The following is a 23,320-nucleotide window of genomic DNA, read 5'->3' on the forward strand; positions in this document are numbered from 1 at the left end:
GTTTTACTGGAAAATGTTTCAGTTAAAAAATTAGATTTGGTACGAATTTCTGCTCAGCGTAAGAATAAAAATTTTGTGACATTTGCTCTGGGAAAATAATCGTAAAATGCAGAAATCTGATGCAGGTTCATCTAAAGTAGATTCAGCGTCGGTATGTCATGGTTATGTTTTCTTCTGGTTATTTTGATAAGTAAAAACTAACACGTTAGTGCAGCTAAGCTATCATTCAGAATGTACCATAATTTCTTTTCAAAGACCAGAAGTGTCAAGTCAAGATCTATGGCAATTTAAGAAGTCCTGTTTTCTGCATTCACTTTCACAGTTAGTCCAACTAATTGTATGGCAGTCGCATTATTGACAGTTTTTGCACAGGTCAATATGTCTCCTCCACATACAACATAGGAAGGACCTTTACTGTGGTGAACCCGCGACAATTCTATGCGGTAATTTTTAAATCACATAAATTTTTAACTATTAAAAAACATTTAAATAATTATATTAGTGAAATTTCAAGATACCTGGAAAGAATATCCATTTTTCCTTCCATTCAATTGATGTTTGTGTGAATAAACGTCAAAACACGAGTTTGTCACTGTTTTAAACAATGCACCCTAAAGTTTACACACGGCTCCTCTTCGTGTTACGTGATCGATAACCCCACTGTCAGCTGTACTATTTTGGAAGAGTGTAATGACGAACATGTAAATACAGCAAATGAAATGTATAGTGTTTATATCATATATGACAGGTGACAAAACAACACACGACATGTAATACAATAATACATAACAAGGTGCAACATGTGACGTTAATGTTGTCATGTCTTGTCACTGTCACCCATTGTATCCTGTGTCGAGCACCTTGTCGCATAGTCATGCATTGTGTGGCATTATAATCACATGTCGCACACCGACCTAGAAGAGAAAAGAGGCAACACAACACATTGTGCACACAATACCTTGGATGACAATATGACATGACAGCATAATATTAATGTGGTGCACCATGTTGCAGTGTTTTGTCACATGTTGTATTGCAGCGTGTCACATTAATGTGCATTGACCTAAAACACAAGGGACAACACAGAACATAAGCTAAACAAGATTCAGTATTTTATAGTTGCTATGATATCCCTCTAAGATGTGGAGGTCAGCAACCATCCAAAACTTATAATGCTGACCCTAAATGTCCTGTTAGTTGAACTAGGGCAGGATGTGACTTGTGGGTCGAAGAAGTCTTTTGTCAGGTCAAATTCATTCCATTACAGATTTATGGTAGACAGTTTATAGGCAGATCTGTTAGAAATAAGATGTAACCTATCAAAACTAGTGCATTTCTTTGGTTGTGTCATAGGTATTGGGAATTTTTTAGCATCATTATAAGGTACACTCCCAATTTTGTTCAAATGGGGGCATTTTGCCCCTTTTAGTGACCACTAGAACTAAAAAATAGAAATGCCTTTCAAAGACTTCTTCTTATGAACCTCTTGCAGGATCTTCATCAAACTTGGTCTATAGCATTATTAAAATATCCTCTCCCAAATTTGTTCAAATGGGGGCACTTGTTCCCTTTTAGGGGCCGCTAGAGTCAAAATTAGAATTACCTTTAAAAGACTTCTTCTTATGAACCACTTGAAGGATCTTCGTCAAACTTGGTCTGTAGCATCATTATAATGTCCTCTCTCAAATTTGTTCAAATGGAGGCCCTTATCCCCTTTTAGGAGCCGCTAGAGCCAAAATCAGAAATACCTTTTAACCACTTCTTCACATGAACCGCTGGAAGGATCTCCTTCAAACTTGGTCTGTAGCATCATTATAAGGTCCTCTCAATTTTGTTCAAATGGGGGCACTTATCCCCTTTTAAGGGCTAAAAATGGAAATGCCTTTAAAGGACTTCTTCTCATGAACCTCATAATGGATCTTCATCAAACTTGGTCTGTAGTATCATTATAGGGTCCTCTCCTAGGTTTGTTCGAATGGGGGCATTTGGTCCCTTTTAGGGGCCGTTTGAGCCAATATTAGAAATACCTTTTAACAACTTCTTCTCATGAACCGCTAGAAGAATCTTCATTAAACTTGGTTTATGGCATTATTATAAGGTCCTCTCCCAATTTTGTACAAATGGGAGCACTTGGACCCTTTTAGGGACCACTAGAACTAAAAATAGAAATGCCTTTAAAAGACTTCTTCTCATGAACTGCTTGATGGATCTTAATTAAACTTGGTCTGTAGCATCATTATAAGGTCCTCTACCAAATTTATACCTTATACGGTCCCTTTTAGGGGCCACTGGAACTAAAAATAGAAATACCTTCAAAAGACTTCTTCTTATGAACTGCTAGATGGATCTTCATCAAACTTGATTTGTACCATTATTATAACTTAACTTGGCTCTTTACCAAAATTTTTCAATTTGTGACACTTGACCCCTTTTAGGGGCTGCTAGAGCTGAAACTAGAAATAGCTTTAACCCTTACCCTGCTAAATGTTTATAGTGAAATTGTCCATCTTTCAATTTGGACAGTACCATTACCTGTTAAAAGGGTTGCTTACCAAAAAGATACTGACTGGATGGCGAACAGTGTAGATCATGATCAGACTGCATGGATGTGCAGGTTGATCATGGTTTACACTGATCGCAAAGGCAGAATAAATCATGTCCAGCATGATAAGGGTTAAACAATTTCATCTAATGAAAGGCTGGATGGATTTTCACTAGATTTTGTATGAAGGATTATTATAAGGTCCTCTCTCAAATTTGTTCAAATGGGGGCAGGTGGCCCCTGCTAGGAGTTGCTAGGACTAAAAGTAAAAATACCTTTTAATGACTACTTCTCATGAATCACTTAATGGATCTCCATCAAACTTGGTCTGTAGCATGAATTATAAGGTCCTCTCATAAATTTGTTCAATTTGGGGTGCTTGGCCCCTTTAAGGGTCAGATGGTTAAGGTCCTCTTCAGGTGAGCGACTTATTGTTATCGGTAGATTTATCATTTTTAGCTCACCTGTCACATAGTGACAAGGTGAGCTTTTGTGATCACCCCTCGTCCATCGTCTGTGCGTGCGTCCGTCCGTCAACAATTTCTTGTCTGCACGATAGTGGTTTCATTTATGATTTTATTTTAACTAAACTTGCACACAACTTGTATCACCATAAGATCTTGGTTCCTTTCTTGAACTGGTCAGGTCCCATTATGGGTTCCAGAGTTACGGCCCCTGAAAGGGCCAGAATTAGCTATTTTGACCTTGTCTGCACAATAGCAGCTTTATTTATGATTTGATTTTTACCAAACTTGCACACAATTTGTATCACCATAACATCTTGGTTCCTTTCTTGAACTGGCCAGAGTCCTTAATGGGTTCAAGAGTTATGGTCCCTGAAAGGGCCAGAATTAGCTATTTTGACCTTGTCTGCACAAAAGCAGCTTCATTTATGATTTTATTTTAACCAAACTTGCACACAACTTGTATCACCATAAGATCTTGGTTCCTTTCTTGAACTGGTCAGATTCCATAATGGGTTCCAGAGTTATGGCCCCTGAAAGGGCCAGAATTAGCTATTTTGACCTTGTCTGCACAATAGCAGCTTCATTTATGATTTGAATTTGATAAAACTTGCACAAAACTTGTGTCAGCATAAGATCTCGGTTCCTTTCTTGAACCGGCCAGATCCCATAATGGGTTCTAGAGTTATGGCCCCTGAAAGGGTCAGAATTAGCTATTTTGACCTTGTCTGCACAATAGCAGCTTCATTTATGATTTGAATTTAATCAAACTTGCACAAAACTTGTGTCAGCATAAGATCTCGGTTCCTTTCTTGAACCGGCCAGATCCCATAATGGGTTCCAGAGTTATGGCCCCTGAAAGGGCCAGAATTAGCTATTTTGACCTTGTCTGCACAATAGCAGCTTCATTTATGATTTGAATTTAAACAAACTTGCACAAAACTTGTGTCAGCATAAGATCTCGGTTCCTTTTTTGAACCGGCCAGATCCCATAATGGGTTCCAGAGTTATGGCCCCTGAAAGGGCCAGAATTAGCTATTTTGACCTTGTCTGCACAATAGCAGCTTCATTTGTGATTTTATTTTAACCAAACTTGCACCAAACTTGTGTCTTGAAACAACATGCAGAGCACATGTTTCAGATGGCTCACTTCAAGGTCAAGGTCACACTTAGGGGTCAAAGGTCATATGACTTTGTTTTGTGTGTATATTGCTCTGCATTTGCGTTGCATTGCAGTGCTCTTGTTTTTATTTGGCAGATCCTTCTTTTGTTCACTTACAATAATTTTTTTTTTATTACTTCCCTTTTATGTTACTATAAATAGCTTATTTAGTAACTTTTTTATTATTGGCCGTAGGGAAAAACCGAGACCACTTTCTGTGGTACAACATGGATGGTACCTCCAATTTTTAGGTGTATTTTGACATATCTGTACCTTGTAATAATTTTTTTTTCTTTTTGGTTAAATTTCTTCCCTTTGTTGTTCCTGTCCTTTGGACTTAGATATTTTTTCTGAGGACTTAGATTTATTTTTAATTTCTTCCCTTCCCTTTGTTGTTCCTGTCCTTTGGGCTTCATCAGTCAGAATTTTGCTTGGTACTCAGGTGAGCGATATAGGGCCATCATGGCCCTCTTGTAATACTATATTGATTTAATATCTTTGTAGTGAAAAACCTTTTTTTTTAACTACTCAGTTAATGCCATTTTATTACCAGGTAGATTTAATATTGTAGGGCATATTACAATCCATCCTCCTTCACCTGAAGTCATATTGTTAGACTAGTACCTCTCTTCAACTCACTGATTGGTCTGCCAAGATCTCTCTCTATATATATCACTGTGTTCTACCCTGGATCCCTGTATTGCTAGTTGCTAGAACACTTATCATACCTCTTGTCTTGAGTCGCCCAGCAAGTTGATTATAGTACAAATTACACTACTTTACTTGAACATACAAAAGGTGGGAGCATGATTCCAATAAAAGAAAGACTATGTAAGTTGATATTGTAATATGTAATTATATCCCCTATACAGAGATAAGCTACATAAATCAAAAGAAAGGTTCACATTAGTTGAATACACAATTTTAAGATATTTGAATGTTTCACGTCAGCCTTTGAGGTAGCCCACATGTTTTATGTTTATTACAGCTGATAGATTTGAAGGCTGAGCTTTTCAGAAAGCAAGAGGAGTTCAGAACTCAGAAGTTACAGAGTGAGAATACTGGATTTATCAAAGGGAAACCTTCAACCTCACATAAGGTATCAGAAATGACTAATGATGATTGTATGCTTCAAATTTGCTGGATTTTACTAGGTTTATGAGACTTGTGTTGTATTAATTGTCAGGATAAAAGCAGTCATAATGTGATTAAATGAAAATTGTTGCAAATGACAAACATAAGTTCAAAGGTTAAGCTGTATTTTCACTTATAGTAATATAAGGATCTTACGTGCCCGCCTGTATAAGACTGGGCTTTCCCTACACGAGGGACAGTGTTCAGTAAGAAACCAAGCATTAGAAAGATGATACAACATTTATCCAATCTAATATATTTTATGTGATTATAAAACTATAAGGATAGCTTATCTTAGAGAGTTTATGTGACATTAGAAAAAAAGGCCTATTAAATCAATGGTGAGTAAAATGATTAACTGTATCAAGTAAGAATGTCTTATTTTTGGTGTAATTTTGAAATTATACGAAGCAGAGATAAAATATAAGTTTGTTTGCTTTGTTGGGTTTGATATAATGCCAGTTTGCAACAGCATGTCAGTTATCTTCAGCAGTAAGAGGTAGGGGACAATGTGCCATAGCAATACTGTCATTACTTATGACAAAGAACATGTAATTTGAGCCTGTGATCTGATTTGAAGACTTCGATTCTACCTGTTTCTTTTCAGAAGCCAAGTCTGTTCAGTAAAAAGAATGCAGGTGTCACACAGAGAGCAGAAAAAGACTATGAGGAGAAATTAGAAGAGGAAAATGTTTTTGAGAGATCCAGGTAAAATTGATCTGTTTATTTTAAAGATGTCAGTTAAGGTGCTAGAGATATTCAAGTTTCATTGTGTTCTTAATTTCTATTTTCAAAACTGAAAGAGATGCCAGTCATAGTGATAATGTTAGAAAATCACTTGATGCAAGATTTTATATCTGTGGTAGAAGATCCAAAAAATATTTCTGAAATTGTTTGACTTTGTCAAGTTTGTTAAGACTTGCTAGTACATGAGCATAGCCAAATTTTACTTGCACTGCAAGGATTGTTATACTGAATTTTAACTGTAAAAAGATGAAAATTTTTAACAGACAGTCTATGTGAAGTAATTTGTGCAGTCACAGTCAAATTTGTCTATTAAATTGGCTCTCGAGAGAGCTAAAACAATTTACATACTAGTCAAAATTTTCCAGTGGTGGGGGGAGAGCACAGTAATTTAATTCACAGTTTAAGATTCTCTGCACATTAGATCCGAAAGGAATGGTTCTTCAGAGCAAGGCGGTTTCTGTTTGGAATTAAAAAGGCAATAGTTAGGTTGGTTTTACTCATTATTTATAACTTAAATAACTTAAAAAAAATTCAGGGTCTGCTAAAGTATTATCAGTTTGATTAATCTTAATATGTACTTAGCAGCTTCTTTTATATTTGTAGAAAGGCCCTTGAGAACAAAGCCAAGCTTTATGAAAAGATAACTTGTGGCACAGACATCTCTGGTAAATAAAGTGTATTCATTTTACTTTTGTTTGGTAAAATACCTTTTTTTATGTATACATGATATTTTTCATGTACATGTACTTATGGAAACAGGACACTTAAAAGTCTTCTTTTGTCTCATTTTTTTGTCAAAATAATAAGCTAGCCAGGCAGACTGAACAATCTGTTTAAATTTGCTTTTTGTTTCTGTATACCAACATTTCCACTCAAAAATTTTCATTACAGTGACTCATAATTCATTTCGATACTGTTACCTTTTTTGTTGTTTGCATGATTGATGAAATTTTTTGTTACCTACTCTACATTATACACTTACTGAATGTCTTGCTTGTCAAAAGTCAGAACTATTTCCGATGGTCTGAACAACTGAGAGCCGTTAGTTTTAACCATTGATCTGTGAGTCATCCAATAAGTGTTTTATTAAATGACATTTGAAATAAATTTTCATAATTTTTTTCCTCAGTATTTGACTGTAATCCAGCAAAATTTTGTATTGAACTATAGACTGGTTAATAGCCCAAACTATTGACTGTCGATATATATATAAGGAGTTGTGTAATTTTTTTTTTCAAATGTTTTATTTGTTTCCAGAGGAAGATGGCAGTGGACTTTATCTGGTGGATTTCCAGAAAAAAAGTCTTGATGATTTTGAGGAAAGAAGAGAGAAAGAGAGGAAAGAGAAAGAAGAGATGGAGAGAAGAGAGTTAGAGGAAGAACAAAGACAGCTAGCTGAACCAGTTCTGCCTCCAGAATCTGAGGAGGAAGAATGGTGAGATTTATTGTGTCATTAAGTTAGGTTACCAAATTTTAATAGAATAGAGTAAGACTAAATGGTTGGCCATGAATTTAACACAAGTTCTTCATGAATGTGGAATATACATGTACAGTAGAACTTGTCTGATGCAACATTTAAGCCACTGCTTCATCTTTATATTTTCTGTGTTCATTGAAACACTTACACTCCCTGTAGTCTGGCATTCTTTGTCGGTCTTCTCAGGATGAAACATGCTTAAACCAAGCAAATACAGAATTCATTGTAAACCTTTATTTTCTAAACTCAAGCTTTAAACTTTCAGTATCTCTACAAAACAAGCAATGCATTTCCTTTTTAATCAGCAGTCTCAATGAATTAGATTTATTAATGGGAAGTAATTTTATTTTATTACCCGAAATTATAACTAGAAGACAAGTAACATTCACATTTTTACATGTTTATTTGTACATTTCAGATATGAATACAGTCACATATTTCAATTACCGGCGCGTAAGATACTGTAAACAGTGCTAATTCAACCTATGAAATATTCCTTTCAATATAAAAGTTATTATCAATATTTTGGCAGAGTATGGCCACTCCAATGAAAGCTATTTGAAAAACCAGTCGACCGGGAGGAAACCAGACGTACTCGTAAAGCACCACGTCATTGCTCCACGTTACCTGTAGAGCAACAAGCAGCGCCACACGGACGCAAGGGATACCACAGTACACCACAGTAAATTAAACATCCCCCAAAACTCGACGTTACCTGCAAAGCAATGAGGAATATTTAGCGGACCAACGGAGCAAGGCAACGTACTGTGGTTCTAAGCAACGAGCAAGGCTACAGTACACAACAATATTTAGCGGACCAACGGAGCAAGGCAACATACTGTAATTCTAAGCAACGAGCAAGGCTACAGTACACCACAATATTTAGCGGAGCAAGGCAACGTACTGTACTTCTAAGCAAGGCAAATACTATAATGAGCAAGGCTACAGTACACCACAGTAAATTAAATATTCCCCATAACTCGACGTTACCTGCAAAGTAATGAGGAACATTTAGCGGACCAATGGAGCAAGGCAACGTACTGTAATTCTAAGCGAGGCAAATACTATATGATGAGCAAGGCTATGACATCAGCAAGGCTATGATACATTTAAGCAAGGCTAGTCAGATATTGCCAAGGCACTAGAGCAATACCTTTAATATACACCGTAACATCCGTACCATCAAAACGTCCCAAAGCACGCCCGATCGCCCCCACGGTCGACAGAATTTTTCCAGGCCCTTACAAATAGGAGTGACATAAAAATAATTGTATATAATTATGGAAATGATTAACTGGAATTTTAGTAATAAAGATTATACATGTATTAATTCTAAATTGTCCTTTTGATTTCTCATAAAGCAACAGTCCGGAAGAATGATATCCTTTTAGATTTGTCTGTTTCACAAATTGTTTGTAGTCCAGGAATCCGTTCAATTAATGTCTGTGGAAAGTACCTGGAGTCTGATCACTTCCGGAGTTGGCACCCAATGGCAGCATATTATCTGCAACATAAATACTTCACAAAACAGTCAGATTGTCATAACAGAATTAAAGATACAAAATATAATGAATTGTAGTATACAACAATTTTTATTATTATTATTATTATTACTGGGGTGTGGCGGGTGGGCAATTTAACATCGATCTGAAGCGCTAGCCAATACACCTTTAGTTCAACTGAGAAGATTGCACGTGCTCTCGATTTAATATAACGCTCGAGTGGTTCCCTGACGAATAGGCGTTTATCATTAATCTGTTATGTTTAGACAAGGAACTAGAAAACTGGATTACTTGACAACGACGATAGTTTATAGCTAACACACCTAGCAACGAGATAGCTATAAATTTCGGGAAAAAATAAAAGTAATTATTTTTAGGCAAAATAATTTTTTATTAATTTATAAGATGCACCTGGGACATCTGAACTTCCGAATGCCAACATTACAGTTAAGCCTGTCTGTAAAGATATCATTTAGATATGAGAAAAGTGGCATCTCCCTTAACAGGTGAAGATATATTGTTTAGAATTGAGAATGGCGGCCTTTTTAAACTGGTTTTACATGTATAGTTGTGTTTTTTTATTTTGTGGTAGTCTTTAGTACATGTTTGACACTAATTGTTGAAATGATAAAATCCCCTAATATACTTGTCTGGTACAGGGTTGACTATGTGGATGCATTTGGCCGATCAAGACGTTGTCTGAGGAAGGATTTACCTGATGTACAGAGACAGGATGAAACTCTTCAGAAGAAGAAAAGGTATACTGTAATCATAGTACTGCTGCATTTCAGCTGAAAGAAAGGTTGTTTAAGTTTTATATTTAATGTTGGTGAAATACTGTGCATCAGGGGTTTTATTTTGGATTTTACTCAGCAAGAACTGAGACCCTTGACTTAGTCAAAAATATGCAAATGTTTGTACCACACATATTTCAAAAAAAAAAAAAAATGGACCTAGATTCGTGAAACTGCAAGAATGTTATTCAGCATGTGAAGTTCTGCACCTGGTGTTTTTATTTTGTATTTAAAGAAAGAAAAAGAAAAAAGTTTTATACTCTTTTTTTCTATTATTTTGTGTGTGTGTTTTTTATGATGATTTTCTGTATTGCAATTCTCCCCCCATCCCCCACCCCCCACCCCAACCCAAGGTACTATGAAGACTTATTCTTGCGTTGTCAACAAGTACTTCCCTTACAGTAACAGTAAGTGAGGGCACTATATCTTGTTTTTCAGTTGGAAACAGAAAAGGAATGTAGTAAATTATAGCTATAATGTATTTTGAGAAAAGCAAATATAAGGTTTCATGCAAAAAAAATCAAAGAATGAAGACTTAAACAAGTTAAAAGGTAGTGTGGCCAAGCAAATGTAGTTCCTCCTGTTGTTAACCACCTGAATTGTTAAGTTACTGAAATGGTGGAGTGCAGTCATGAAACGCAAGGAGGGAGATGGGTTTGGTTGATGTCTCTACAGTTAATTGTTTTCTTATAGTAAAACCAGTGTCAGAACTTTCTGAAGCACCCACTGAAGTGCAGAATATTTTTGGAAGAATTAAGAAAATTGATGCACTATGTTTTTTTCAGGAAAATAGATGAAAAAGCACAAAAGGGGCACAAAGACTTCCAGGAGTTAAGGTAGAATATATTTTGATAACTTATTCTAGCAATGAAATAAAAAGAGGAAGAGCTATCATAGCCTATGTTTTTTTAATACTCCTGCATGTGTAAAACACTGAACTGAAAAATAAGTCAGGCACTGTATCTTCCCTGGTTATTATAGATTTGAAATACTACAAAGGAATATTTTATTTTTCCATATTAATGAATCATTACTACAGTTTTTGGCAGTATAGTATCTAATGAAGCTAATAAACATTAAAATTGTCATGTACTAAAATTTTGAGATCAGAGTACTTAAATTTGATGGTTTAGTTAGAGAGCTTACATGTTTTCTTCTAATGTTGTGGTAACTTGTGTCCAGACTACATGAAAAGGTTTCATCAATAATGATGCATCTATAATGATGAGTAGACTTCAGTATAGCTTAGAGGAAAGTATCAGTACCAAGCATCTAACATGTACAAAATGTATCTTGAAAACTGTTTCAAGGAACTAAATGGCAAGCATCAAGTCCAGTCTTACATGCCATAACTATGTTCCATTAAAACAGGATTTTTCTCTTTGAGAAATATGCTTTTACCACATGCAGTCTGGCATCTGGCTTTTATTAGCTCACCTGAGCACAAAGTACTCAGGGTGAGGTATTGTGATCGCTCACCGTCCGGCGTCCGTCCGTTGTACGTCCGTCCACACTTTCCTTTAAACAACATCTCCTCCTAAACCAACAGGCCAATTTTGATGAAACTTCACAGGGATGTTCCTTGGCTGGCCCCCTTTCAAAATTATTCAAAGAATTGAATTCCATGTAGAACACTGGTTGCCATGGCAACCGAAAGGAAAAACTTTAAAAATCTTCTTCTCAAAAACCAGAAGCCCTAGAGCTTAGATATTTGGTGTGAAGCATTGCCTAGTGGACCTCTACCAAGTTTGTTCAAATCATGACCCCGGGGTCAAAATTGACCCCGCCCCAGGGGTCACTTGATTTTACATAAGAAAATCTTAAAAAATCTTCTTCTCAAAAACCAGAAGCCTTAGAGCTTAGATATTTGACATGTAGCATTGCCTAGTGGACCTCTACTAAAATTGTTCAAATCATGACCCCGGGGTCAAAATTGACCCCGCCCCAGGGGTCACTTGATTTTACATAGGAAAATCTTCAAAAAATTTCTAAAAATAAACCAGAAGGCCTAGAGCTTAGATATTTGACATGTAGCATTGCCTAGTTGACCTCTACAAAATTTGTTCAAATCATGGCCCCCGGGGTCAAAATTGACCCCGCCCCAGGGGTCACTTGATTTTACATAGGAAAATATTTAAAAAATCTTCTTCTCAAAAACCAGATGACCTAGAGCTTAGATATTTGACATGTAGCATTGCCTAGTGGACCTCTATTAAGTTGTTCAAATCATGACCCGGGGGTCAAAATTGACCCCGCCCTAGGGGTCACTTGACTTTACATTGGAAAATCTTCAAAAGTTTTCTAAAAATAAACCAGAAGGCCTAGAGCTTAGATATTTCACATGTAGCATTACCTAGTGGACCTCTACAAAATTTGTTCATATTATGACCCCCTGGGTCAAAATTGACCCCGCCCCAGGGGTCACTTGATTTTACATAGGAAAATCTTCAAAAAATTTCTAAAAATAAACTAGAAGGCCTAGAGACTAGATATTTGACATGTAGCATTACCTAGTGGACCTCTACAAAATTTATTCAAACCTTGTCCCCCGGGGTCAAAATTGACTCCGCCCTAGGGGTCACTTGATTTTACATAGGAAAATCTTTAAAAAAAATTCTAAAAATAAACCAGAAGGCCTAGATCTTAGATATTTGACATGTAGCATTGCCTATTAGACTTTTACAAAGTTTATTCAAATCATGACCCCTGGGGTCAAATTGACCCTGCCCCATGGGGTTACTTGATTGTACATAGAAAAATCTTCAAAATTTTCAAAAAATAAACCAGAAGAGCTTAGATATTTGACATGTGGACCTCTACAAAACGTTTTCAAATCTTGTTTTTAAAGTTACTTAAAGAAAATTTCAACTATATTTTCTCATAATTCTTTTGATTGATTTCTATTATGATCTTTTGACCTTGAAGACTTGTCCTTAAGTGCAATGATAACAGGTGAGCGATATAGGGCCATCATGGCCCTCTTGTCATTATAAAGGGATAAGAGTGAGGATATTCCAAACTTAATGTCAGCTGATATGAGGCGGGAGATGGAGAGACAGAAATGGGAAAAAGAAGAAATGGAGAAAATGCAAGAGGAGAAAGAAGGACCCATACATTATGCTGACGTACAACACAATGGTAATCAAACTAAAACTGTTTATGTATAATCTAAACCAGTTGGTACACTTTAGGAAGTGTTTATACAATATACAGTTAAATTTTTGAACTGCTGTTCCCAGATATCAAATTCCTATGAAAATATTCAGTTTAAGTATTTAAGTGTGTCACTGGAATCCCAAATCTTGTTACAGTAACTTCTTTAGATATTATGACCTTTGTTTACAACACATCTTCTGCAATACCTCCATGCATGGGCAAATGCTTCCAAATCAGTAGTTTTTCAGTAACCTGTTCTCTGTTAAGCAACAACATCTGTCCAGCAAAGTCTAGAGATTTTTCTCAGATACTGTCTTAAGTCATAAAACATTTCAAGTAAACTTTCTTTTATCTTGGCAAATTAAGTAAAAAAGCTTCTATTTCTAACTTTAAAAGCCATACATGTTAAAAACTGTAAAGCAGAATTACTTGCGATTGATTAATTTTCACTAAATTCATGGACTTTTAATTTTTATTTCAGAAAACCTAATTACTAGCTCAGTGCTGAAACCTAAATGTTAATTATAATTTCATTTTTCTTTTGAGAAAAATTTTGGGTTTACTAGTATACAATAATTTAGCTTTCTTTTATTAGTCCATTAATAAATTTTGCGAAATTATGGTCTTGCCAAAATATCTGATTTTACAATATGTGTCCTGTTAAGTACAGTAAACCTCACTTATAAGGCACTCGGATATAAGGAACACTCGGTTATAAGGAACAGTTTTCAATTCCCCGATCTAATTCCTTCTTTATTCAATGTAAAAATCCTCGGTTGTAGGGAACTCCGTTATAAGGAACACTCGGTTATAAGGAACACTTTTTCCAGTCCCAAAGTACGAAATTCAATAGTAAACCCCTTGGTTATAGGGAACAGACATAAAGAATGAAAATTATTGAAAACCAGAATAAACAGGTGAATTGTTGATGACGTCAGAGTAATGTTGGCACTTTCACGTGCTTTCATGTACATGCATAAACACAATTATTTCATTTCTATGATCTTTAGTTTGTTAATTCACGGATATGATAAAAAGAAAATATGTAATATGATCATTAACATTTACCAAGTACTAGGAGGTACATCTATGAGGTATTTCATGTTAACAATAGTAAACGAAAAATCAGCAACGGTTATGGTCACATTCACCAAACCTTGGATTTTAATATTGTTCATTATTAGTCTAGTTTCGTCACGATGGAAATACCCTAAATAAATGTGCTGATTACACATGATTAACAATGGCAGTCCAGTTTACCAAATTTCTAATTGTAAAAAATATAGCAGGTGCTAAAATGGACAATAGCAAAACTATAGGTATAATTTACACTTTAATATATGGTGCCGTTGTCCAGTGTATGTAAAATAAAAATTTGAACATTTATTTTATGTTAGTATTGATGCCTCTTCACATATAGCATGCAGTCAAGGAAGGTAAGGGGAGTAACTGCAACATTTCTTATAGCCATAATCAAATGTAGCACTCTTTAAAAAAGAAGATAGAAATAACCGTCAAAAAATAAACAAAATTACGGTCATTTTTTACAGACGTACATATTGGCTTAGTTAAGGTTTAACGCCGTGTTCCAACACTATTTCAGTCATACACATGCAGGCAGTCTAACTTACCATCTGTCCAGGAAAGGACCGGTACTAGATTCGCAACTTTCTCACATAAAGATTCATGGTCGGCCCAGAGTTTGAACACATGGCCCTTTTCAAACATCAGTCAAATAGTGTTCGCTATACAAATTGTGATCTTTACATACCTCGGTTACAAGGAACTAGTTCGCTATACGGATATAAGGAACCTCGGTTATAAGGAACAAATTTTAGTGGTCCCAAGCTGTTCCTTGTAAGCGAGGTTTACTGTATGTGTTACCATTTCAGAGATTCGAACTCATGGTGTCGGGTTTTACAAGTTTGACAAGGAAGAATCAGTGAGACAAGAACAGATGGAACAACTCAACAAACTCAGACAGGAGGTATAGCCCATGCTTTCATTTTATTTTCTATCTTAGCTGTTTATTGCTATTTTTAAGTTTATTTGATTATGACGGATGGTGGGTATATCATCTTACTCATTGTCTATCTGTTGATAGACCATTTGGTTTCCAGTCAATAACTAGAGAATGCTTGGTCTCACAAAGGCTAAACTTTATAATGATTATTGCCTGTAGTCAGTAGAAAACGTGTATGCTTTGGGGGTTAGTGGGTGAAAGTCACATTGAACTTGACCCTGAAAACAGTACTTGTTCAATAACCAAAGAAAGCTTTGTCCTAGAGAAGCCAACTTGATATTAGGATGATGGTCAGAAGATGTTTTGTAGGTCTGTCTGTCACCGTCCGTAGGTCAAGGTCACAGTGACCTTGAGACTGAAAACTGTTTCCACTCGGTTACTAAAGAACACTTTCAGCTACTGTCAAAGGGTGATGCCCTTTGGTTAGTAGATGACCCCTGTTGTTTCGGGTATCAGTAGGTCAAAGGTCAAGGCCACCTTCACCTGAAGACTGAAAACAGTTTCCATTCATCAACTAAAGAACACTTGTGCCTAATGCATTTACACTACATAGAATTATTGCCTGTGGTAAACAGATAACCTATAATGTTTAGAGGTCAATAGGTCAAAGGCCAAGATCACAGTATATTTGAGATTGTAAACAGTTTCAGATTAATATCTGAAGCTCTTTTAGTCTTTGAAATTTCACAGAATTATTCCCTTTTGTCAAGAGCTGAGTCCTGTTGTTATCAAGGGTTAAGGTCACAGTGACCTTGAGATTGAAAGCAGTTTCTTATCAGGTACTTTGAGCCTGTTGACTGTCAGTCTTCATAGGATGGTTGCCTATAGTCATTAGATGATCCCTGTTGTGCTTTTTATGAAATTTGGTCAAACATGTATAATTACATATCCAGATGCCTCTGACAGGCCATCATGCAGGGGATATGTGTTTTGCAAACAGCTCATGTTCAGTCTGTTCATTGGGAAAAGTAGTAATTGTGATGTGGAATGATCATGACACTAAAGGGACTTGAACTTACCACCTCTGGACAGAGCAGCAGACCCCTGGCACCTTGTCCACTGCATCAATATTGATGCGAGAAATATCGTTGATCTCGAGAGAGGAATCTCTATTACCTACAGTGAGACACTGCTTGCTTGAGTATCAGTGTATGGCCCTTGACTGTTTTTCTTGTTTAGATTGTTTGAAAGCATTGATAACTTTAGTATTTTGGTTATCCCCTTGCACGGTTTACCTTGAGTGATAATTCTTTAACTGTAGCCGCTGCTGATGCTGTAATCACAAAAGTTTTAGTACTTGTTTCCCCTGGTAATGTCTGCCTGCATAGCTGAATAGGAAGAGTGCAGATCTATGAATCACAGGGTCATAGGTTTGATCCCTGGGTGAGGAATATGTTCTCTATGACAGTTAATGAAATACATTGTGTCTGAAATCATTTGTCCTACACCTTCGATTAATATGGGGAAGTTGGCAGTTACTTGAGGGGGCAGGTTATTACTGGTACAGAATCGAGGAACGCTGGTTAGGTCAACTGCCCACCATTGTAGACCCCCCTATAATTGAAATGCTGTTGAAAAGCAACACTATACCCAAAGTAAAGGAACGAAAAGCAGTCGACTGATAAAATTGCTAACATTTTTCTGTTTTGTTTTACAACTAGCATGCAAAAATTGCAATTTGTTTCTCAAAAATCTAAAGAAGACAAAGGGTTGCCCATATGGGTAAACAGAAGTGACTATAAATTAACTTTGATAAATAAAATTGTTGAATGATACAGTTTTTGATGTTGACTGAAGTCTCTCTTGTTACTAGACAAAAGATGAGAGATCAAAGAGTGAGCGAATTAAGGAGAAGAGGAAAGCTGCCCTTGCTGCAAGATTGGCCAAGGTCAAACAGAGAAAGAGAGAAAAATTGGGACTGCCTGAACCCCAGGAAGGTAGGATTTGTCACTTAAGGGGATAGCATTTTAGCTGTTTCATCTGTAAAATCGTATCACATGTAGTTGCATGTGTAAAGGCAAAAGATTAATCATTAAGTGTACTTTACACAAGTAACAAGATTTACACAAGTAAATGGTGTAATGAAAAACTATTTATTTCCACTTGGCAGAATGCTTCTCTAACATTCCTTTTATTAAATACCTATAATTTACACAGGCTTGATTGATTTGTATAATAAGAATATAAGTTGTTTTTTCTTTGATGTATTATGTTCCATTGCTTAATACCATTAGTATTTTCATTTAGAGATGTGACTGAGGAAGGACTACTGTTTGGTCCTTCTAACCAGTTTTTTCTGTTTTATTATACAAAATCTAGATGTAAGGTTTCATTTTATTTCTAAAGAGGAGGAAACATCTAGTTTCTGAAAAACACAGATCAAACAGTAGAAAGAATTACAGTTCTTAAATGCAAGGTTTATCATTACATATGTTATATGTTCATTTATATGAAATGCAAAATGTTACGTTTATGAGTAGTGGTTGCTGGCTGATGCTTATTACCAGCTAGGTAACTAGACTATTTTGTCTTGGATGTATATGTAGACTAAATTTATACAGTATGTACACATATATTACTGTATAAGCAGGCACTTGGGAGGAGTTTGCAAAGCACTATTCAGAGCTTTTAATTTTTCTGTCTAGAAGATGGCAGCTCAGGTGAAGAGATAGGACCAAAGCTTACAGAAGAGCTGAAGAAAGAACCTGAACTACTAACTCGTGATGATTCCTGGAGAGCTACTGTACAGTCTACAAGAGATTGGGATAAAGGAAAGCATCGTAAGTTGTTGTATATGTATATACTGTTTTCCCTGTTTCGGCTCAGATGAGCAGAAGGTGCTCAAGGTGAGCTATTGTTATCGGCCTTGTCTGTCTTTGTCCCCTCATCAAAAGTTTGTCTGTTAACACTCTAGAGGGCCCAATGTAAAGGAAGCTTTGTACAGAATGTTAGCCTCAAAAAATCTTTTACGAATTTACTTGGTATTCTGGCATAAAAAACTAGGTCAGATAATAGAAACAACATTTTTCACACTCTAAAGGCCACATATTTTACCAGATCACAATGAAACTTGGTCAGAATATTTTTCTTTATGAAATATAGGACATGTTCAAAATTGGAGTATCTGGGATCAGAAACTAGGCCACTAGACCAAATCATAGAAAACTTGTTTAACACTGTAGAGGCCAGATTTTCAACTTGATTTATGAAACTAAGTCATCTCGGAAAACATGAGTCATCTGGGGAAACAAAACTAGGTTGTTAGGTGAAATAATTGAAAAACCTTGCTTAGATACAATTCAGGACATATTTTCTGCTTGATCTACATGAAACATGGTCAGAATGTTTGTGTTTATAAAATTGAGATAAAGTTTGAGGATCAAAAGCTAGGTCCCTGGCTCTGATAATAACTTTCTTATCACTCAGGAGAACATATTTATGTCTCCCCCCCCTCTGGGGGAGACATATTGTTTTTGCCTTGTCCGTCCGTCCGTACGTCACACTTCATTTCCGAGCAATAACTGGAGAACCATTTGACCTAGAACCTTCAAACTTCATAGGGTTGTAGGGCTGCTGGAGTAGACGACCCCTATTGTTTTTGGGGTCACTCCATCAAAGGTCAAGGTCACAGGGGCCTGAACATTGAAAACCATTTCCGATCAATAACTAGAGAACCACTTGACCCAGAATGTTGAAACTTAATAGGATGATTGGTCATGAAGAGCAGATGACCCCTACCGATTTTGGGGTCACTCCGTCAAAGGTCAAGGTCACAGGGGCCTGAACATTGAAAACCATTTCCGATCAATAACTAGAGAACCACTTGACCCAGAATGTTGAAACTTCATAGGATGATTGGTCATGTAGAGTAGATGACCCCTATTGTTTTTGGGGTCACTCCATCAAAGGTCAAGGTCACAGGGGCCTGAACATTGAAAACCATTTCCCTTCACTAACTTGAGTACCACTTGACCCAGAATGTTGAAACTTCATAGGATGATTGTACATGCAAAGTAGATGACCCCTATTGATTTTGGAGTCACTCCATTAAAGGTCAAGGTCACAAAGGGCCTGAACATTGAAAACCATTTCCGATCAATAACCAGAACCTCTTGATCCAGAATGTTGAAACTTCATAGGATGATTGAACATGCAGAGTAGATGACCCCTATCGATTTTGGGGTCACTCTGTTAAAGGTCAAGGTCACAGGAGCCTGAACATGGAAAACAATTTCCGATCAATAACTTGAGAACCACTTGACCCAGAATGTTGAAACTTCATAGGATGATTGAACATGCAGAGTAGATGATCCCTATTGATTTTGGGGTCAGTCTATTTAAGGTCAAGGTCACAGGGGCCTGGTCATGTAAATCATTTCTGGAGAATAACTTGAGAACCACTTGACCTAGAATGTTGAAACTTAATAGGATTATTGGACATGCAGAGTAGATGACCCCTATTTATTTTGAGGTCACTTGATCAAAGGTCAAGGTCACAGGAGCCTGAACAGGGACTTGAGAACCACTAGGCCAATAGTGTTGAAATTTAGCGGGATGACTGGACATGCCAAGTAGATGATCCCTATTGCAGCCAACCATCAGTGTCTCTTTGACTTTCGCTCCTGACCCCTATTGACTTCTTGCCTATAGGACTTTGCATTGGGGGAGACATATGCTTTTTTACAAAAGCAATTTCTAGTTTTATTTGATCTAAATGGAACTTTTAAGAAAATCTAGGCCTACATCTAAACTTAACTATCTTGGGGTAAAAACTGATCTAACTCAAAGAAAAATATTGTTTACCCTGTAGAAAACTTATTGTCACACTTAATTGACATGTCTTGCCTTTGTCTTTATTCAAACAGTGGTAGTTGCCAAACTGAGTCGCCTTAATATAAAATGTACATTACAAGGTTTAATAGTAGTAAAAGGTTAACATTAGAAATCACATTTTTGAATGGATCTGTCTTCATGAAACTTTTCCTCTGCATCTCGTTTCATACTAAATGCAACTGTTACCTCCATTGATATAGTTGTCATGACATATAGTCAAGGTCAAACAGTCAAGGTCAGGTGAGCAATTCAGTGCCAACATGGCTCTCTCATTTTGTTGTCTCTTTTATTTTATTTTTTTGAAAAATGGAAAAAAAACTGGATTTTTGCTAATGCTATTGCTCTATTCATTATGTTATGGCAATTATGTACAAGTTATTTTAAGCTCTACTATATGTTGTATAAGGAGAGGGATCCTGCTTACCTGGACATCACTGTCCGCATCCACATCCGTGTCCACACCTCTGTTAAACCCCCCCAATTTTCGTTACTTATTTGAATTTTACAGTCTTTACAGTTCAGAAACTTCACACATGAAATGTTTTGTTTCCTCTGCAGCTGGTTATTAATGACTCCAGTGAGAGCTCTAGTTTCCTCAGATTTGCCCCATTTCATTATCAACATTGAAATAGACAAGCTCTCTCTTTCTCTTCAGCCAGCTCTTGTTTATTCTCATTTCAAATTATACTTTCTTTTGCTAGAATAATAACATGCAGTTAGATAAGAAAAGTCTTTTCTTGAAGGTTTTAAAACTAACTTCATCAGCTTTAATCTTGAGATAACATTGTTGTTATTTTCAATGTAAATCAGTAATTAACTTAAACTGAATTTGTAGAGTTTGTTTTCAGCTTTTTTAATTGCATGTGCTTGATTTCTTCAGGATGACTACAAAATGCATTAAATACTTATAACTCTAAGACATACTCAGTTATATTGCATTCATCACTGTTGTTATATCAATTCCAGTAACCATGGAGAGGTCAGAGCAGGCGTGGCTAGAGAAGCAGAGAGCAGAGAGGGAGGAGGAGTTTGCCCCGCCTTCTTTCTACTATGATACACCTTCCAGTAAATATAATTCTAAAAAAGGAAACACAATCAATCAAAATGAAACAAAGAGTTGGAGGTCATCAAGAAATACTGAACAGGAAAGTGATATGGCATCAGTGGTTGAAAAACAGCTGAGTGAGATAAGAAAAGATATTGACCTAGAAGCCTCTGGAATTACACATTCAAAAGTTGTTTTGCAAAAAGACAAAGACAGTTCTGTTGTGTGCAAAGGAGAAAGTGATAATTCTACAGTATCATCTGACATAGCTAATACAGACAGTCTGCCACCCAGACTCAGCAGCCCAGGCGATAATATTCTTTCACAGCCATCCAGTTTAAATGCAACTGTTCCAGTTGCTAATATTCCACTTCCCAATTCTGATATCCAACCTTCAAATTATCAGCTTCCATCCACAAATAATTTTATTGTTCCCCCTCTAAATTTGAATGTCCCACCCCCAAATTTCAGTATTCCTCCTCCAAATTATGCTCATATTCCTCCTCCAAATTACCATCAGCCTCTTACAGATAACTCTTTTCCGAGTATCAGTCCTTCTCAAGGTTCTAGTTTTACTAATATCTCATACAGTTCATCTGTACAAGGGAACACTTTGACTTCAGGTGAAACAAAATCAAGTGCAGCCACTGGACCTGTACATACTAATCAAGAAGAACAGTATACATCAAATCAAACTGAAGAGAAAAATAGGAAAAAGTTTGTGCCTAAACTTGACATTATAGACACAAGGCTGATGGACAGTGAAAATGGTTAGAACTGATTACAATGAAGAAGTTACCAAACAACAATGTCATCAAAATAATTACAATAAATGTTTTAATTCTATATTTCAATGAGTGGTGTGGAAATTTAAAATGTTGCAAAAATAAGCTATATTTTGAATTCATCTTTATAAAACTGCAAACTGCAAAGTCTAATTTTACAGGCAATACCATGTTATCTAAGTGAAGTGAGCCACTTATTTAAGTTCATCGCACAAATTTTAGCAGACTCTTATTATCCATGCTGCAAAAATGGAAGAGATATTTTATAGTGCAGTATGTTTGACTGAGTGCCCATCTGTTTCTCCCTCTGTCTGTCATCTGTCCGGACTATAACTCTAAAACCAATGAAACTTGACACAACTATAGGTGGAATTACCAAATGAAAGAACCACAGTTCTAATTTGAATACTCCCAGAATTATTTTCCTTTTTTGTAATTAATTTTATTTTCTCAAGACGATATTAAAAGTTTTTTGCCGCTGTGACTAGGATGGCTCACTGTCACAGGGGCAAAACAAATTTCAAAATGACTTTTTGGCATTTTTTTCTCAGAAAACATTATCATTGTAATAAATTTAAGTGTATATGGCTCCTGGACCCATACTGTGTCCTAGATATGTTACTTCCACCTGTAGGAAGAGGTGGTTGCTTTGGTAACAAGTTGTGCATGACAGCATTCTTACAGGTTTTTGCTTCCAGGCTTTATAAATGTGTCAGGCATTACATTGTATATGTGTTTGCCTTTCTCATTTAAACCATGCTATATTTAGTTTAATTGTTTCTTACTATGTTAAATGATTTAATATACACTTTAACTAAATATCCATTTAATATTTTAATATGCTTTAACCACATGCCTAAATTTCTGCTTTACATGTTTGTTGGGAAATAACTCGTGCTAATGTTATTTTTATGCCCCTCTTCGAAGAAGGAGGGGTATATTGTTTTGCAGATGTCGGTCTGTCTGTCTGTCTGTCGGTATGATAACTCAAGAACGCTTGGGCCTAGGATCATGAAAGTTGATAGGATGGTTGGTCATAACCAGCAGATGACCCCAATTCATTTTGAGGTCAGTAGGTCAAAGTGACTCAGAACAGTTTCCGGATAATAACTCAAGAACACTTGGGCCTAGGCTCATGAAAGTTGATGCGGTGGTTGATGATGACGAGCAGATGACCCCTATTGATTTTGAGATCAGTAGGTCAAATGTCAAGGTCACAGTGACCCAGAATAGTTAAACGGTTTCCGGATGATAACTCAAGAACGCTTGGGCCTAGGCTCATGAAAGTTGATAGGATGGTTGGTCATGACCAGCAGATGACCCCTATTGATTTTGAGGTCAGTAAGTCAGTTGTCAAGGTCACAGTGACCCAGAACAGTTAAACAATTTCCAGACGATAACTCAAGAACGCTTGGGCCTAGGATCATGAAAGTTAATAGGGGGTTTGGTCATAACCAGCAGATGACCCCTATTGACTCAAATTTTGAGGTCAGTAGGTCAAAGGTCAAGGTCAGTGACCCAGAACAGTTAAACGGTTTCCGGATGATAACTCGAGAACGCTTGGGCCTAGGCTCACGAAAGTTGATAAGATGGTTGGTCATGACCAGCAGATGACCCCTATAGATTTTGAGGTCGTAGGTCAAAGGTCAAGGTCAC

The 23,320-nt window shown here is 36.5% G+C and overlaps 1 protein-coding gene across 2 annotated transcripts; it reads left to right on the forward strand.

The window, feature by feature from the left end:
• Positions 1-21: 21 nt before the first annotated feature.
• Positions 22-21,769, forward strand: LOC123552204 (coiled-coil domain-containing protein 174-like). 2 transcript variants are annotated; one of them, XM_045341683.2, is made up of 12 exons: positions 22-151; positions 5,157-5,267; positions 5,910-6,010; positions 6,653-6,714; positions 7,307-7,484; positions 9,688-9,786; positions 10,608-10,658; positions 12,818-12,960; positions 14,871-14,965; positions 16,815-16,938; positions 17,647-17,781; positions 20,801-21,769. In XM_045341683.2, exons 1-12 carry the CDS (start codon positions 107-109, stop codon positions 21,652-21,654), a joined length of 1,998 nt encoding a protein of 665 aa, XP_045197618.2. In that variant the 5' UTR covers positions 22-106; the 3' UTR covers positions 21,655-21,769. The 2 variants fall into 2 exon arrangements, with proteins under 2 accessions (XP_045197618.2, XP_045197619.2); XM_045341684.2 differs by having other exon boundaries at positions 17,650-17,781.
• The last annotated feature ends 1,551 nt before the right edge of the window (positions 21,770-23,320 follow it).

The sequence above is a fragment of the Mercenaria mercenaria genome, chromosome 4 (assembly GCF_021730395.1).
Source record: "Mercenaria mercenaria strain notata chromosome 4, MADL_Memer_1, whole genome shotgun sequence".
NCBI classification, from domain to species: Eukaryota; Metazoa; Mollusca; class Bivalvia; order Venerida; family Veneridae; genus Mercenaria; species Mercenaria mercenaria.

Excerpts from the sequence above, each read along its gene's own strand:
- LOC123552204 (XM_045341683.2), top strand. The coding sequence starts at position 107 with ATGCAGAAATCTGATGCAGGTTCATCTAAAGTAGATTCAGCGTCG. Across the intron at positions 5,268-5,909 it reads AACCTTCAACCTCACATAAG|AAGCCAAGTCTGTTCAGTAA; the intron begins GTATCAGAAATG and ends GTTTCTTTTCAG. Across the intron at positions 12,961-14,870 it reads TGCTGACGTACAACACAATG|AGATTCGAACTCATGGTGTC; the intron begins GTAATCAAACTA and ends TTACCATTTCAG.